At 40.0% G+C, this 15,607-nt stretch overlaps 1 protein-coding gene across 8 annotated transcripts; it reads right to left on the reverse strand.

Moving 5' to 3' along the window:
* Positions 1-312: 312 nt before the first annotated feature.
* si:ch211-283g2.1 (sodium- and chloride-dependent GABA transporter ine) lies at positions 313-15,060 on the reverse strand. Of its 8 annotated transcripts, none has more exons than XM_042704736.1 (17): positions 14,419-15,060; positions 13,470-13,618; positions 9,233-9,277; positions 8,532-8,739; positions 7,754-7,888; positions 6,925-7,129; positions 5,925-6,057; positions 5,607-5,741; positions 5,403-5,506; positions 5,150-5,274; positions 4,850-4,948; positions 4,686-4,699; positions 2,758-2,898; positions 2,514-2,613; positions 2,087-2,187; positions 1,802-1,969; positions 313-1,560 (listed from the first exon to the last, which is right to left on the reverse strand). In XM_042704736.1, the coding sequence occupies exons 2-17, from the start codon at positions 13,614-13,616 to the stop codon at positions 1,459-1,461; spliced, it is 1,962 nt and encodes a 653-aa protein (XP_042560670.1). In that variant the 5' UTR covers positions 13,617-13,618; positions 14,419-15,060; the 3' UTR covers positions 313-1,458. The 8 variants fall into 8 exon arrangements, with proteins under 8 accessions (XP_042560670.1, XP_042560669.1, XP_042560668.1 ...); XM_042704735.1 differs by lacking the exon at positions 4,686-4,699 and having other exon boundaries at positions 4,836-4,948; positions 14,419-14,492; positions 14,806-15,059; XM_042704734.1 differs by lacking the exon at positions 4,686-4,699 and having other exon boundaries at positions 4,836-4,948; positions 14,419-15,059.
* Between the last annotated feature and the right edge of the window lie 547 nt (positions 15,061-15,607).

The raw sequence follows: 15,607 nt of genomic DNA on the forward strand, positions 1-15,607 counted from the left end.
TATTTTCAGAGTAAACTGAAGATGGGGATACAGTAATATCTCATGTATAGTGAATATAGTGTACTATATTGTTTACAGGCTGCACATGTATAGCGAACTATATTGTTTAAAGGCTGCACATGTATAACGAACTATATTGTTTAAAGGCTGCACATGTATAGTGTACTATAAGGCTTTAAAGGCTGCACAGTTTGTAGCTGTATCTTACACACTTTTAGATCACAAATAGAGATGCAGGTTCTTAGTCTGAATAATAAATGAATGATGGGACCATTACATTCAATAAATGATACACACACAAAGAAACGCTGATTACTGTTGAAATGAACAATTGTTGTAGGCCATATAGACACAGGCTTTACAAAAAAGCCCGCTAATCACTTACCATACAAAATAAGTCAGATCAAATAAAACCAAACAAATCTATGATCCTAGTGCATCTAATTAAAAAGTACAGAGATTTAAGAAGTCCTTCACCCATGATGGTATTTACACATTTTTAGTGATATAAAATTCATGTTGTAGTTTCAGTTTAAGCAAGGTTGCTAACAGATAACACAGACATCATCAAGAGGAGAGAGCGCCTTTGGTCACGTCCCAATAGAGAGCTCCCATTTGGACTTTGAATAGCTTATCTCCTCTTGTAAAACTGTGAAACTTGTAATTGTTACAAAAGAGAAGTACAGCTGAAGAGACATTTGAAAACCACATACCTATTCTTCCGTAGTAAAAAACAAAACAACTTATAAAAATCTAAGCTAAGATGAGCTAAACTCAAAACTACAAAGGCCCATTGAAAGCACTGATATTAATGTATTTCTTACCAAAAATCCGCACAGGAGTAATTTATATCTAAATAAATATAAATAAATGTCTGCAGTAACAAATCTGTTGCAAATCTGTGGTATTCAAATCTGTGGAACAATTTGGCTCTTGCTGATTATACATAAAGTAAAGTTTTTAATATTTTTAAAAAAATATTATTTTTTCTGTCTCTCTTAATTTACCAACTATCCATCCATACCCCGGCAAGCCCACAGAGGTCCGAGCGTACAGTAATAGATTCTCAGTTTGTTCTGAGGTCTGCCTCAGTTGAGCTCCTCTACATCCTCAATTGAGCCTTGATTGAGGTGAAGATGGCAGGATGTACAGTGAGACGCAACAGCATCTACAGTCTCAATGGGGAACAGCAAACAGTCATCCACAGCTGAGGTGTGACCTGAAGCGATACAAAAAGATCTGTAGTGTTCAGTCACACCACCGATTGTCTTCCATCATCTACCAGACCAATAGTGGGGTGGTGTTGGGTGAGGAGGGGTGGGGGAGGAGTACCCCACTTTGCAAGGCGCTCAAACAAACGGATGAAAAGTCAAAGTAGTAGCAAAAGGAGTTTGTTTAGAGGGTGATGGTGTTTCGCGATTCGACATAGCAGAGAGCCTTCCGGAACAGCCATCAGCTTCACAGCTTCACAGCCAGGTCTGGAAGAGACTCACCACTTCCTGCTGGGTGGATGGCTGGAACCTTTTCCAAACCAAAGGGAGTGAGTGACCTGCGTACTCTCTGTGTTTTAACAAAAAAAGACAATTGAAATTAGAAGATGGAACTTTTCATTTAGAGTACAACTATAGCTAATACTATAATCAGCGACACATGAAACATAAAAGATATCGTCACAAATTACACATCGACACAAATTACAAAGATCCTATTGAAGGAATTATGAAGATACTATGCAAGGAACGTATGAAAATACTGTAGAAACAGAACACATTTATGTATTTATGGTCTGGAGCAAATTTACCTCCATGAAGGTGCCAGGAAGGATCCACAAAGTATGTATGGCTCCCAGCGGGATCCAGATGATTGAGGCCAAGGCGATCATCCAGCCCACTCCTTGAGCCCATGCTGGGTACACATAGTCCTCATAGCGGGCCGGCCTAAACTGGATGACTGAGAAGACCAGGATCACCTGCAGCACAAGAGCAACACCATCACTATGTTCTCCTGGGTCTAGAAGAGCTTTGTACATATGCATGCGTTCAAGCCATGAAAGGCAGACTTCAAACGAGGATGTCGTTGTACTTACTCCAATCAAAATTGGGCATACTATACACCAACACACTTTGAAGAAGATGGAGGGTGGTTTTCCTGTCATCTCAATAAGACTATCAGAAAGCCTTCTCACACCTGTTGGTAAACAAATGATCAAATATGATTTTTTTTCTCTGAACCACTACTCTTTATTTAATAACCTACCAGAGCAATGGGATAGATTTTATCCTGCCAAAATTCTACAAAACATTTAAAATAATCCGTAACCATGGTAATATTACATCCCTGTTTCCATACACGTTAATAATTGGCAAATCATTTGGATAATCGACTAATTTAGTGTGATGGAAAGACAGTTGATGCTTTGTACTGAAACGCTCTCACACCTACACACAACATCCAAGTAGTTACTATGTGACAGTGCTTAAGTGGGCATATTTTTGTCTGAGATGGAAACTCACCAAAAACCACACAGATTGCAATCACTTCAAAAAATGCAAGGAAAATGATGGACACTATAGCTGTGTAGTGGTCCATCAGCTGGAACACGTAGATCCCAGACTGTTTACAAACAGAACAATATTTTCATTCAGGGATAATAATTTCATACACAGCCATCACATGTATATATTAAATCCATGACTGAACATGTTAAAGGATTTCAGTATAGATGTGGTCTATGTCAGCCACTGTAATCCCTGTTACCTGCATGACATGAGGAATCCCCAGCAGAAAAGCAGTACTGCAGACCATCAGCACCAGTATCTCCTTCAGTCGGAAGTACTTCAGCAGCGGTTTACCGTAGCCATCCATCAAACTGGTTACCATGACCTCCACCATTGCAAACTGGGGTCACAACAACAGACATCCAAATGTCAGAAAAAAAACATGCATACTGAATAAAAGTGAAACGGCATCCCTTTGATTTGGCACTCTAACACTAGGGATGGGTATCGTTTGGGTTTTTTCCGATACTTTTAAAACGATACCGGTGCCTAAACGGTGCCTGAACCGATACTTGAAAAAAAAAAAAGTACAAAACGACGATTGACGACATTTAAAGAAAGGCTTTTCTTTATTGCCAAGGCAAAAACATTTTCTTCAAATTGAACCATATATTAACTGTTTAAAGTATACTATAAATATAAGTAAATACAAAACACTTGGCTTCAAACTACAGCTTCAAACTTTTTAACTTCAAACTATGAACAATTTTTTTAACTGTTAACAACAGTTTACAGTATACTTAAATAAATAAATAAGTAAATAAATAAATACAAAACACACACACACACACACTCTGTACACACACTACAGCTTTAAACTTCAGCAATTCTTTTGCAGAAATATGAGCATATTTGCCTTTGGAGTCAAAAATGTATTATTTTGTTTGCATTTATTTCATGAAATTTTACCATTTTCTGATTTGTTTATACTTATCTTTTCTATCTTGTTTATACTCAATCTTGTTATTTGAACACACTGAGTACGTGAACTTGTACTGCCCCTTTTAGAGACTAGGTTTAGTTTTGCTGGCATCTCCGTTTAGTCTTCAGTCTGCTGATCTGCCTTTGACTCTTGCTTTCTCTCCCCCAATTGCAATTGTTTTGTTGCATTTGCTGCACGTGAATCTTTGAATCTTTTTGTGCGAAGCCACACTTTTGACCGTTTACCTTTCAGCATTTCCTCTGTTAAAAGGCTAGCTAGCTACTGTAGCTATACAAACGGTAGGCTATCGTTACCTGCTGCCAGGACGGAGTCATCATAGTGTAACGTTAAATAGCGCAAGTGAGGTGATGCTTATGTTGGCTGTAACGTCCGTTTTAAGCCACCAGTGGCAGTATTTCAATCGGCTCAGGCACCGAAAGGAAGCACCGAAATCTGCGTTGCGTTTCGGTCCGGTTGGCACCGGTTTTCGGTACCCAACCCTATCTAACACCCTGTGTTTCATTTCCAGTGGGCCTCAGATTAAAGATATGCAAGATCTGTGTAGATCCCTTCAGAAGAAAGATCACCAGTATGTGTTCCCATACATCGCCAAAGACGTCATCCCAGCCCCGATATCCTGGTGCCAACTCATAAAATGACACAGACTGCCGGAAACACAGTTATCTGATTGTACCGAACGGGGGTATTCAGCCAAAAATAATTGAGATTAGGCCGTATTGTCCTCAGCTTGTTGGCGCCATGCCTATGATCACTGCAAAGTACAATGTAATCCAAACATTGGTGAATCCTGTAATCCTACAAGCTCAGGGTATCAGTAACTGCTTTATGTACACATCCTAACTCTTACGCCTTCATTTTTTACACAGACTGATGCCACAATGGCTTTTACAAGTTATATATATTTCACTCTTGGTTAAAAAGAAATATTCCTCAACAGGAAAATGTTGGTACCTGTCTCTGTCACAGAGTATGTTTGCATACAGTAATAAAGATTTTCTGATTTAAGAGTGATAAATTAGGGGGTCTTCTGTGCTAGTATGATGCTTTGACAAACACAAAAGGGTGTTATTTGACAAGATAGTCCCCCTCTTGTTGGTAGGATTTTCCACAACAACATTATAGATCTCTAACACTAACAGCATCACAGTGAAGACACAGCACTAGCGACGGCCTATGAGACTCACCTCACTGTCCAGACCAAGCAACAGCACTAGCGACGGCCTATGAGACTCACCTCACTGTCCAGACCAAGCAACAGCACTAGCGACGGCCTATGAGACTCACCTCACTGTCCAGACCAAGCAACAGCACTAGCGACGGCCTATGAGACTCACCTCACTGTCCAGACCAAGCAACAGCAGCATGAAGAAGAAGACGATGGCCCAGAGGGGAGCCAGAGGCATGGTCACAAAGGTTTGTGGATACACAACAAACACAAGCCCTGGGCCTAGGTGGGGAGAGCAAGCACACAATAAAAACAAATTATAACAGACATATTGAAGACATTTTTTTCCAGCCACTGAGCATATTGAGTGCGAGAATTGAGAGCTGACTCCTTGAACATGATCCTAAACTTAAGTAGGGTTCAGTCTAATCACATGCAGCTACAATGACTGACATCTTATAGCTGCAAGATAAAAATACGTACCGTCCACTGCCAGTTCACTAACAGGGATGTTTTGCAGATGTGACATGTAACCAAAGGCCGAGAAAATGACAAAGCCAGCGAGAAGGCTGGTCAGGGAGTTTATGATGGAGATCGCCAAGGTGTCTCTGTGAACAGAAAGAATACTCAAGCAACCCTTTGCACCACAGTCACATAAAGACTTATGATTATATAGAGAGTCAACTATGCGTTATCTTTTTAACAGGAGCTAAGGAAGTACATGACATCCACTCACTTCAGAACATTGTTGTTGAAAGAATTGTAGCTGGACATAGTCATAAGGCCACCAAATCCAATCCCAATGGAATTGAAGATCTGTGCTGCGGCATTGATCCACACCTAGCAACACAAACACATTCACAAACCAATACAATTCAACACTTAATCATGTGCAAAGATTCTGACAAGACTTGACAAGCCCAAAAGCAAACATTTTTACCTCAAGAGACAGCAGCTTGTCCCACACAGGCACAATGAAGAACTTAATGCCTTCCATAGCCCCAGGCAGCTGTACATTGTTGATCAGCAGAGCAAAGAGTATAACATAGGGGAAGATAGCGGTGAAGTAAACCACCTGAGCATCGGAAGTAGAATGCAAACGCAGAGAGAACGAGAGAGGAAAAAAAGACACAAAAAAGAAAGATTAGACACTTAAATGCATTGTCATTCTTTTCTAATAATATAACATTTAAGAAAAAGAAACGTCAACAAAAATCGATACAGTGCGAGTGCTTGTGATGGAGAGGCCTCCTGTTACCTTCCCAGTAGACTTGACCCCTTTGAAGATGCAGAGGTAGACGATGATCCAGGACAAAAGCAGCAGCAGAAAGAGCTCCCATCTGAGTGTCCCAGGCTGCTCTAACCCCGACGTCCGCTCCAGCACTTTATGACTGACAACAAAAAACACAGCCGTGACAGCCAGTGGCACGACAGCCAGGGCATCTCCCCATATCCGACACTGGCTTTGCGGAGCTCCCGACGGAGGCCTTTCACAGGATCACTCTGAAGGCTGACAAACGCCTCTGGAAAAAATAGATTTCCCTATGTGTATTAGCTGACCTAGACAGCCCCACTGCCCGTCATGACAGTTGTGTAGTTTTCTTTACTGGGTTTTAATGGGTTTTTCCTAAGTAAAACAAAATGTGGAAAAGATATATTTAAATCACACCCATCTGTCAGTCCATATAACTTACCAGAAGTGACAGTATATGTAATTAAGTCCAAAGTTTGAAGAGATAACCATTTTATAATGACCATATATCGGAAATCCCAACAATCTAATCTATAGTCAGTCAGTCAAATATGCAACTCATGACTAAAGCTGTATCTCTTCTAGCACCGTCATGCACACGTCTGAACTGGTTAATTTTTTGCAGTTAACACATGACCTCGTTCCCTCACTGAACTTTCATTCTTTCGAAACAGTATTCCAGACACGTTTTGTAATGGTGTCATATAAGTGGCCACAGGTCAAGTGTGGACCCGGCTCAAAGCTTGGGGACACTGCTTGAGACCTCTGTCATAAAGTGACAAATGGATAACTCGCATAACCGACCTAACTAAGACTTGACTTTGAAAACTCTGGAACAGTGAGCCATGTTCTACCACAGACCAATAGGTTATTATTCTGTTTCACACTGTTTCAGCAAAAGCTCAACATTTTCATTCTTTCTTTTTTCCCCCCAGTATTTTAAAGCCCATTTGCCATCCATTCCACATGGATCCCAGAACCAGAGCATAGCATTCAAAGGACGTACTTGAAGAACTGCTGACTGGCTGTGGTGGAGTAGGAGCTGTTGGTGACATGGTCGGTGCAGTTGGGCTGGTTCCAGGTGTTATTACAGCTCTGCCAGGGCAGAGGACTCTGAAAGGAGCTGAAGAGATAGTAGAGCGCCCAGGTGATGATGACGTTGTAGTATGTACACATGATGAAGGAGATGGCTACAGTTGCCATGCCAACACCTCAAGATCAAAAAGAGGGAAGACAATATGAACAAGCACAACATATACACATTTCTGAGCAAAACCTGGAATGACAAAACTCTTTGGATCAGTTCCTTAAACAGAAATCGCTGATGCTCACAAATGCAATGCAATGTCCTCCTCCACCCAATGCTCATATTTCTATTCCAAATAGGTTTCTCATAACCTTTTTTGCTGATGAGTTTATAGCTTACTTTGTACTTATGGTTAATTAAGTCAGGGCATAGCATTTAGCCTTTATGTATGTAGGGATAGTAAGTCTTATTATTAATAGAACAGACATGTGCCTAACATCCAAAGAAGGGAACAATACATAGGCAATTATTAATCAAATATTTACCTTTTAACTTTAATAAAATAAAATTGTTCTGTTCAAATATAGAAACAATGTTAAAGAAAAGCTATGCAACCACGGATGGACTTGTTTTTTTGTTATTGTTGGTGGTTGAGGGGCAGGCGCATTTTTCTCTCATTGCCACAGGGGGGGCCTGCCATGTCAAGTTTGGGAAACGCTGCTTTAAGCAGTTCATTAAACAGAAATTACTGAAGCTGACAAAAGCCATGCAATGAAATCCATAATTCCATCCCAGTCTTCATATTTACCTTTAAGCAGTGGACATACTTTCTCCAGGACATGAACAGGTCCCTTCCTCAGGTACTGGCCCACTATCAGCTCCATGTAGAGCAGTGGAATTCCCAGAACCACCAGCATGAAGACATAAGGAACCAGGAAAGCCCCTGAGAGAGACAGTTTACAGACATCTTGACACACTATCAGCTAAATGGATAAGCTACGACATTCCCCTGGTTCCCAAAACTGACTAAAAAAAGATATTCATTCATCAGCATTTTTACATGACATTTTCATTCCTTATTCTTAGCAGTGTTATTGTTACATTTTAAAAGTAAAGCATTTACAGACGTGCTTTTTCCCCTGTTTTTAGTGGTATCTTATTTTTTCAGTCTTTCACTCAAATTGGGTCATGTTTTAACAGTCATATAACTTTAGCGGGGAGCTCCTCATAATATTCATTTGATCCAACAAGTGTTATAAGTGATACGTGTCACTCATGACTTTCATAATAGCAGATAATTGTATGACTTAAGAGGCATTTGATCCAACATGTATGCACTTTTACAATACTTTGTTATTGTTATTGATCAAATATTTTGTACTTTTTGAAAACATCTATAACACTTTCCTTGAATGGCACAGATAAATCAAACTGACACTAACAAACACCCTAACCCTGACCTTTTTCAGTATCACTCTACTTTAAATGGAAATAGGGTTTATGACAATCAAACTACATAAATCACAGATCCTAGTTAGGGAAAACAAACTGATAGTATCCTCATTTTGATGAAGAGAAGCTCTTACCTCCTCCACTTCTGTAACACAAGTAGGGGAACCTCCACACATTGCCTAGACCCACAGCATTCCCAATCCCAGCTAGGGTGAACTCTATCTGTTTGCTCCATGTTGGTCTGTCTGGTTGCACAGCCATGTTGTCAATGCGTCTTCCCCTTTGCTTCTGTGCACCGAACGCCCTTAGGGAGGGGGAGTGTGGGTGGCAGCTTTCCCCTGACTATATGAGAAGCTAGTCATGTAATCACCATTCATCAACATTAATGATTACCTGGGTATAGTGTACAGAAATCTGGTGAGGAGGGCTTTAACATCTGTAAATCACTATGACAGTCCTATGACTAAGCATTTCTATTTCATATTACATAAATATACAAAAATGTACATGTATGAATAAAAGGAAAAGACAGTTCAGGTAATAACTCCCATGAACAGAGGTAGGTAAACAGAAGGCAGAAGTAGATCCACCCCAGTACACATTTACAGATCTCTTAGAAACCAGTTAGAAAACATTTCCTAAAAAAAACCAGAATGTGTCAGAAAAATGTCCCTCTTCATCTGATTAAACTTCTGAGGTTAAATATGCAGCACATACTGTAGATGTTTAAAGAGTAACATTCAAGGATTTAAAAAGGGACAAAGAAGGACATTCGTTGAAAACATCTGTTTTGTAAGAAACCTTAGGTGCTATTATACAAGGAAGTGTAACGTACTGTGTGCTGCATTGGATCCACTCCTACTTCCAAGTCCCCAAAACTCTGATATCATTAATGGTAACAAAAACACAAATATTTAACAGAGTACCTGATGACTGCTCTAGAAAGTTAAGATCTTGGATTTTTCCTGTCACAGACACCAAATGTTCATCAGTTTACATATTCAGTCGCTTATACAAAAACAAAGCTTCCTTGCCTCCTGATCATTCATTTGCTAACTTAATAGCTTGGAATATTATCTAATCTTTAAGCTGCTGCCTACATTTCATTTCAAAATGTGATGTGTGGTCCTATTCAGGTTAGGACCAAAACATAGAGAACATTTGGATAGACTTGTTGGGCCGAAGTAAATGAAAATACAGTTGTTAGTTACAAACTAAAATGCTTCTGTTGGGAGAAATCTGAAAAGTAATTGGCTGTTTTCCTAATAAATAGTAATGGATTTTCTGTAACAAACTCGTAATTTTCTAGTCACAAATTATAAATGATGGTATGTTATTGGTATCCTAGTATCAACAAGTAAAGCCTTGTTTTCTGTGACCTGGAGGAAATTCATAGCAATAAAGATAAAGAAAATGCCTTCAGTGTACTTGTTTTGACCTTATCAGCACCTCTTAACCCTTATAGACCAGATTCCAGCAAACACTATTACATGTCTGTCCATAATATTCTTTTGAAAGCGCATTCAAGGCTATAAGCTTCATGGTTGGATCCTTCACTACCCGCCTGACTGAAAACACAAGATTATTCCTATTGCCAGTTGTATGTCCATACTGTGGATCATTTGATCAAATGGTTAACACTATTAGCATGATCACACTTCCTAAAGCCCCACAGCAAATAAGAGTGAGGATCTGATTCTCTGAGATCTAGTGAGCAGTCCTCCTCTGTGGCTCACAAAAGCTCCCTTCTTCTCAGGAGACAATCTGTTGCCACAAATCTCATCTGCTGGCAGTACTGCGCTGTGTTATTTTTAAAACTTGAAAAACGTCTCGTAATTTTGCAGACCTAGTGCGAGGTCACCTGTGGGCAGCCTTGTGGAACCATTTCTGGCCTCAGAAGTGGAGACGCTTAAATTCCACTCAGTCTCAACCTCATGTGGGCAGCCCACACAGAACCGTGAAGAAAACTTCACAGCCCACATATTCAATCCACATTTCAGACGCACATGTTTTTTCCATCCCACTAGTTTGTTGTACATATATCCAGATAAAGTTCTGATAAGCAATGACAGACTACATCTTAATATGTAATACAAACCACACCCTCACCACATGGTCAGTGATGTCAAAAAACACTGCAAAGCCATAATGCTACCGCCACCTACTGTCAACTACATGTAAATTACACTCTCCACTCCCAAAGGAGGAGTTAGGTTCAGAGCTGGGGGTGAACTCATAGACATATATAAGTCTTTGATATATAAGCCTTTATATGTCTATGGGTGAACTTACACCCTCATTAACTACTTAAGATATTAACAGCTTATCTATACAAATAAATAATTTCCCCTGGAAATGACCAACCACATCTTGTTTTATTTTCATTAAGTAACATTTTGGCTAACTTTGTCCATCTAGCCACACACGTTCAGCACTGGTAACATTTATTACATGCTTGCAATGCAGAGGGTGTTGTTCCTCAGTAACAGTAGTCACAACTCATATTAAACAGCTCTTTTGTCCACACAGAATCAACTGATTTTTGTCCTGGGACCCAAACTTCCAGTTAATGGTTGAAAATCTACAGCTACTCAACAAAGTACATGATTAGTCAGATTAGTCCCCAAGTGACGAAACAACAGAGAATGTTGGACACTGGGTTTCTTCATACGCCCCCACACACATCACATGGGACTGAATACAATAGTATTCTTGCCGCACTTAGAAGTGTCTGATTGATGCTGTTGTGCCGATTTGCCCGGTTATGTGTTGACAAAGTTGTCACATAAAAAGTATTAAGCACCAATGCACTGTGGGGGCATTGATTATGACTGCACTGCAGGGCAAATGCAAAATCATGCAACATTCCATTCTGATGCTCACAAGACCCTTTTCTCTGAGGATGGTGCTGGGATGTCCTATTTCCCTTCGTGCCTTACAACTTCCACCACGTCTGGAACACTTCCGCCTCAAATTTCGGATGTCACAAGACCTAGTTGTTCTTCTTGTTCTTTCTGTCACATGATAAAAACCAAGCTCGTTGTGCGTTCCTGTTACGTAAACCTTGACCCCACACATACGCTTCCCATAGAGGGTACAAAGAAGAGAAATTACGACTTCTGATGATGAAAGTGATGCAGAGATTATCTAGGTCTAGATATATGCGTCATTAACAAACTGTTAATATTCATTTTATCAAATAAAGGTAACTTCTTCCTGCATTAGCCTATAATGATATCATTGTGTGAGTCAACAGATGATTCTACTCAGGCAGACAGACTAATTCCTTTTACTTTCATGTGTTGATTAAATAGCAGGAGAATGCCAGAAATGGCTGGCCCAACCTGTTTAATAGGGTAGCATTTTAAGGTGTGACAATAAAACATTGACTGGCTGCTAGCAATAGAGCTATGACCTTATTTGTGAGCCTGGTATCCACAGTGGAATTGTATAAATATTAATTTAGGGTTTGTCCATGACTATACTGTATGTAGACATCTTGAGGTGTTTAAAGCTCACGATAAGAAGCTTGTTCATGTATGTGTTGTTTATAGCATTATAATTTTCACAATGAAGTATTTCTGATGAGTTGATAACAAGTGTCTCCGTGTCTCCACTCTGTATTTGCATACCTGCTCCTCTTTTTTCCTGCCCTCTCTTTTCTCCTCTTCTTGTCCTCCTCTCTCTGTCCCTCACTCAGCCCCTTATTATTCTACGTCTCTCCCAGGCGGGCTTCAGTCGGGTGTCCGTCCCCCCCCTTATGAGCCAGAGCCTGCTCAAGGTTTCTTCTTGTCAAACGGTTGTTTCCTTGCTTCTAGCCATGTTTCCAGTTGTCTAATTAAATTATTAAAGAGAATAATTTGAGTTTCCATTACCTCTGCTTCAGCAAATAAAACCCTCATCAATTTACTTTAAAAAAAACATGGCTATCGCCACTCTGTGTTTGCTCTAGTGGGTTAGGCCTCTGGCACTGGAAAGGGCCTGGAGTCAATAGGTTATCAGTGCTATATAAATTAACTAAGTGTAAATTAATATTTTCTATGGTTGAAGTATAGTTATCAGTATTATTCATTACAGTCTTATTAGCAGCATTGTCTTTAGGATCGTCAATATGAATAGCTAAATCACTAGTTCTTACAAAATGATAAAGATCAGTGGAGATTACAGACGAAGTCTCGTTGAAATCATAAATAAAACTAGTCGTCTTGAATGTCTAAAAGCACTCCAAAGTGAAACACAAGGTGCACTTTTGGGCACTGTTAGAAAGGTATTAAAATGAATTGAAGTAACAGACTAATAGCTATCGTTGCAGTGTTGTAGCACTTTACTTCCTGACAAAAAATGGGACGGATGCTTTCATGAGAACAGCCACACAGTTACTTTTTGCTAAACATTGTTTGGTTAGACCATACAATTAAAACATCTGTAACAAAACCATCATTACCACAAGTGATTTGTTAGCGAGAGGTGTTATGTTGAGGAGAGCTGGCTTAATATGTGTAGTAGTAGAGCCTGGGGCCAGTTCGACAGCTGCCAAGTCATCTATTTGAATGTGCCACTTCCTTGTTTCTGAGATTTTATCTGAAACTAATTCTAATGTAATGTAGGGAAAGTTCATGTGACAAACACACTGAGCTTTTCTGGCTCGCCGTTGGGGGCATAGGAGTTATATGAGTTAAACACACAATTTACCCACTCCCCACCTATGCTGCCATCCTCCGCGATCTTTGATGAAAATTGATTTAATGAAATATCGAGGCTTTGTGTGATGCAACACCCAACACCAGAAACATTTTCAGCATATTGGTTACATAATGTTCGGGCACTAAAGCAGACATTCAGATAGTATTTAATTAGTTAAATAAGATATACAAACAGCTATCAAGGTTTTAGAGAACTCTATGACTGACTCATTCTCCCTCTGTCAACAATCAAGAAAGTACCTCGGAGTATGGCTGCCCACAAACGTCCTGCAATATATCTCTATATAGAAAGATGTGCTAGGCACTCTCCTGGACATCTTACCCTCCTAGAGAATTATCACATGAACTTGAGTGCAGACTCTCACTCACCTCGCTGCCATGGCTGAGGTTCGGCCATCCCCTCAGTGGTTCCAAGGTGCCATTGGCCTCCTTAGAATCACTTGTTGTTTCTTTATCTGCCATCTTCCTTTCCATAAGGGCCTGAAGTTCGACTTGGGCATTACCCCCTGATATCATGACTAGAAAACAAAGATAAGATGGGATTTTTTTTTAAGTGATCTATTATGCCATCTCCCACTGACTACCTCTGCCCTGCCCTGCCCTGCCCTGCCCTACCAGTCTTGCCAGTCTGTCACTCAAAAGTAAATCTAACCCCAGGCACTGTTCACACTCAAACTGCCACTTAGTTTTTTCAGAATTACTGGCCCCAAACATGAAACAGCAATATGAGTAAAGAAACAGACTACAACATGTTATACTGATGGAACCGAATATTGATTTTCTGTTGTCTTTTAGTACTTAACTCGCACTTACAGTAGTTACATTCCTGCACTTTTTATTTTTTATGTAAAGTAGTATTTATTGTTACACTAGGTCTCTATTGCTCGTAGCTTGATTGTTCTCTACTTTGTACTTCGCTTTGGATAAAAGTGCTAAGTGACTAAATGTATTGTAAATGTTGTAACAGACATGAACTAAGTGCTTACATAATTTTGTATCATCTGACTATGTAACCCATACCCCTGGATATGTACTCTGTCTTTGTCTCACTGAACACCTAAAGGCAGCACTACCCTCAGCACACAATCGCAGGAAAATGTCATCGAATTCGCAAAATGAGAGACTAAAGCAATGATGTAGGCTACACAGTATTGCCTATGGTTCACTAAATAAATAAAAGTACAGTCATATTAGTCAACGTGCGTTAGGTCACTGTACATCACACATACAGACAACCGTGATACACACAAGACGGAATCAAAACTGTGTGCAACACACATTAACAGATTGAATTATTACAAAATGATTCAAAACTTACCCAAAGTTGCTCGTTCGCGAAATCGCCACTTCACCGTGACTTCACACTTTGACTTAGGCTATGCCAGCCGTTCTCTACATTCAGATAACATCCGGCAGTTACTGGACTAACTTGTATAAAAAAGAATATTTTTTATAAAAGTAGACCTCTCCTCTACTACAATGGGCCTACAGCATGTTACAAAATACCTGGATCTGCGATGACTTAACAATTAACGGTCCGCTCCTTTGTACACTGTATTTCAAAAAGCTACATAAGCAGACCCAGACACACATCACATCTCAACAATAACAAAAATCGGTTTGGTATTTGACTCAAGGAGCTCATTTAAGCCCGTAGATGTACAAATGACAAGATTGACGATGGAGAAACCCGTAGCCTACTTACGTTTATTTGTCGAAAACGCGGAAGTTCTGCTACTATTCACTGGGGCAAGGAAGTGTGGTGTCCATGGTGTATGGGAATACGTAACATTGCGTAGCTTAATGGAGAGGCTATAGCACCAGATTCCGGCAAACGTAGGCTGTAATGTATCTACCTTGTAAATTAATGTATTGTCTACACCAACTCGCCTGCTGCATCAGGAAACCCTGGATCCGTCAAATGTTACGGTGAAGGCGGATGATATGCACATGCGCTCGCCACTAATGGGCGTAATTCTGGAAAAATTACGTGCGAATAACCAAGGTTTCACGCAGGGGTGCGATCTCCGACGACTGCATGCTATGATTTCTGAACTGGTGCATACATTTCATTTAACAAACAAATAAAAAATGACCATACTGCGAAATACACATACACATGAGCCAAATATGCCCCTAAAATGAACATTAGACGTCTACAGTTTTATACTTCGTTGTTTCTCAGTTTTGCTAATCCCTAAAAAAAAGAGAAAAAACACACACACGCAACTTTTTGGAGCAGATTATGTTGTATGTATGTATGTATGAAATAGCGACCCTGTAATGGATGGTTCGAGAAGGGTGTTCTTTTTGGGAACTTTCTTTTGGGAAGGGAGGGTTTCAATAGGCTACCCATTAAAAGAGCCGTTTCAGCAGTACTTACACTTTTGTACAGGTTGTGTTTAAAGAAAATAACTTAAATAAGGTGCAGGAGATAGAGGCTTGTGAAACCTCCTTAACCAGGAACAATTATCAACGCTCAGACTCAACCGGCTCCTATCTGCTCC

Source organism: Clupea harengus, unplaced genomic scaffold (assembly GCF_900700415.2).
Source record: "Clupea harengus unplaced genomic scaffold, Ch_v2.0.2, whole genome shotgun sequence".
In the NCBI taxonomy this organism is placed as follows: domain Eukaryota; kingdom Metazoa; phylum Chordata; class Actinopteri; order Clupeiformes; family Clupeidae; genus Clupea; species Clupea harengus.

Excerpts from the sequence above, each read along its gene's own strand:
- si:ch211-283g2.1 (XM_042704736.1), bottom strand. The coding sequence starts at position 13,616 with ATGATATCAGGGGGTAATGCCCAAGTCGAACTTCAGGCCCTTATGGAA. Across the intron at positions 7,889-8,531 it reads GTGTTACAGAAGTGGAGGAG|GGGCTTTCCTGGTTCCTTAT; the intron begins GTAAGAGCTTCT and ends TGTCTCTCTCAG. Across the intron at positions 2,614-2,757 it reads GGATTCCTCATGTCATGCAG|TCTGGGATCTACGTGTTCCA; the intron begins GTAACAGGGATT and ends GTTTGTAAACAG.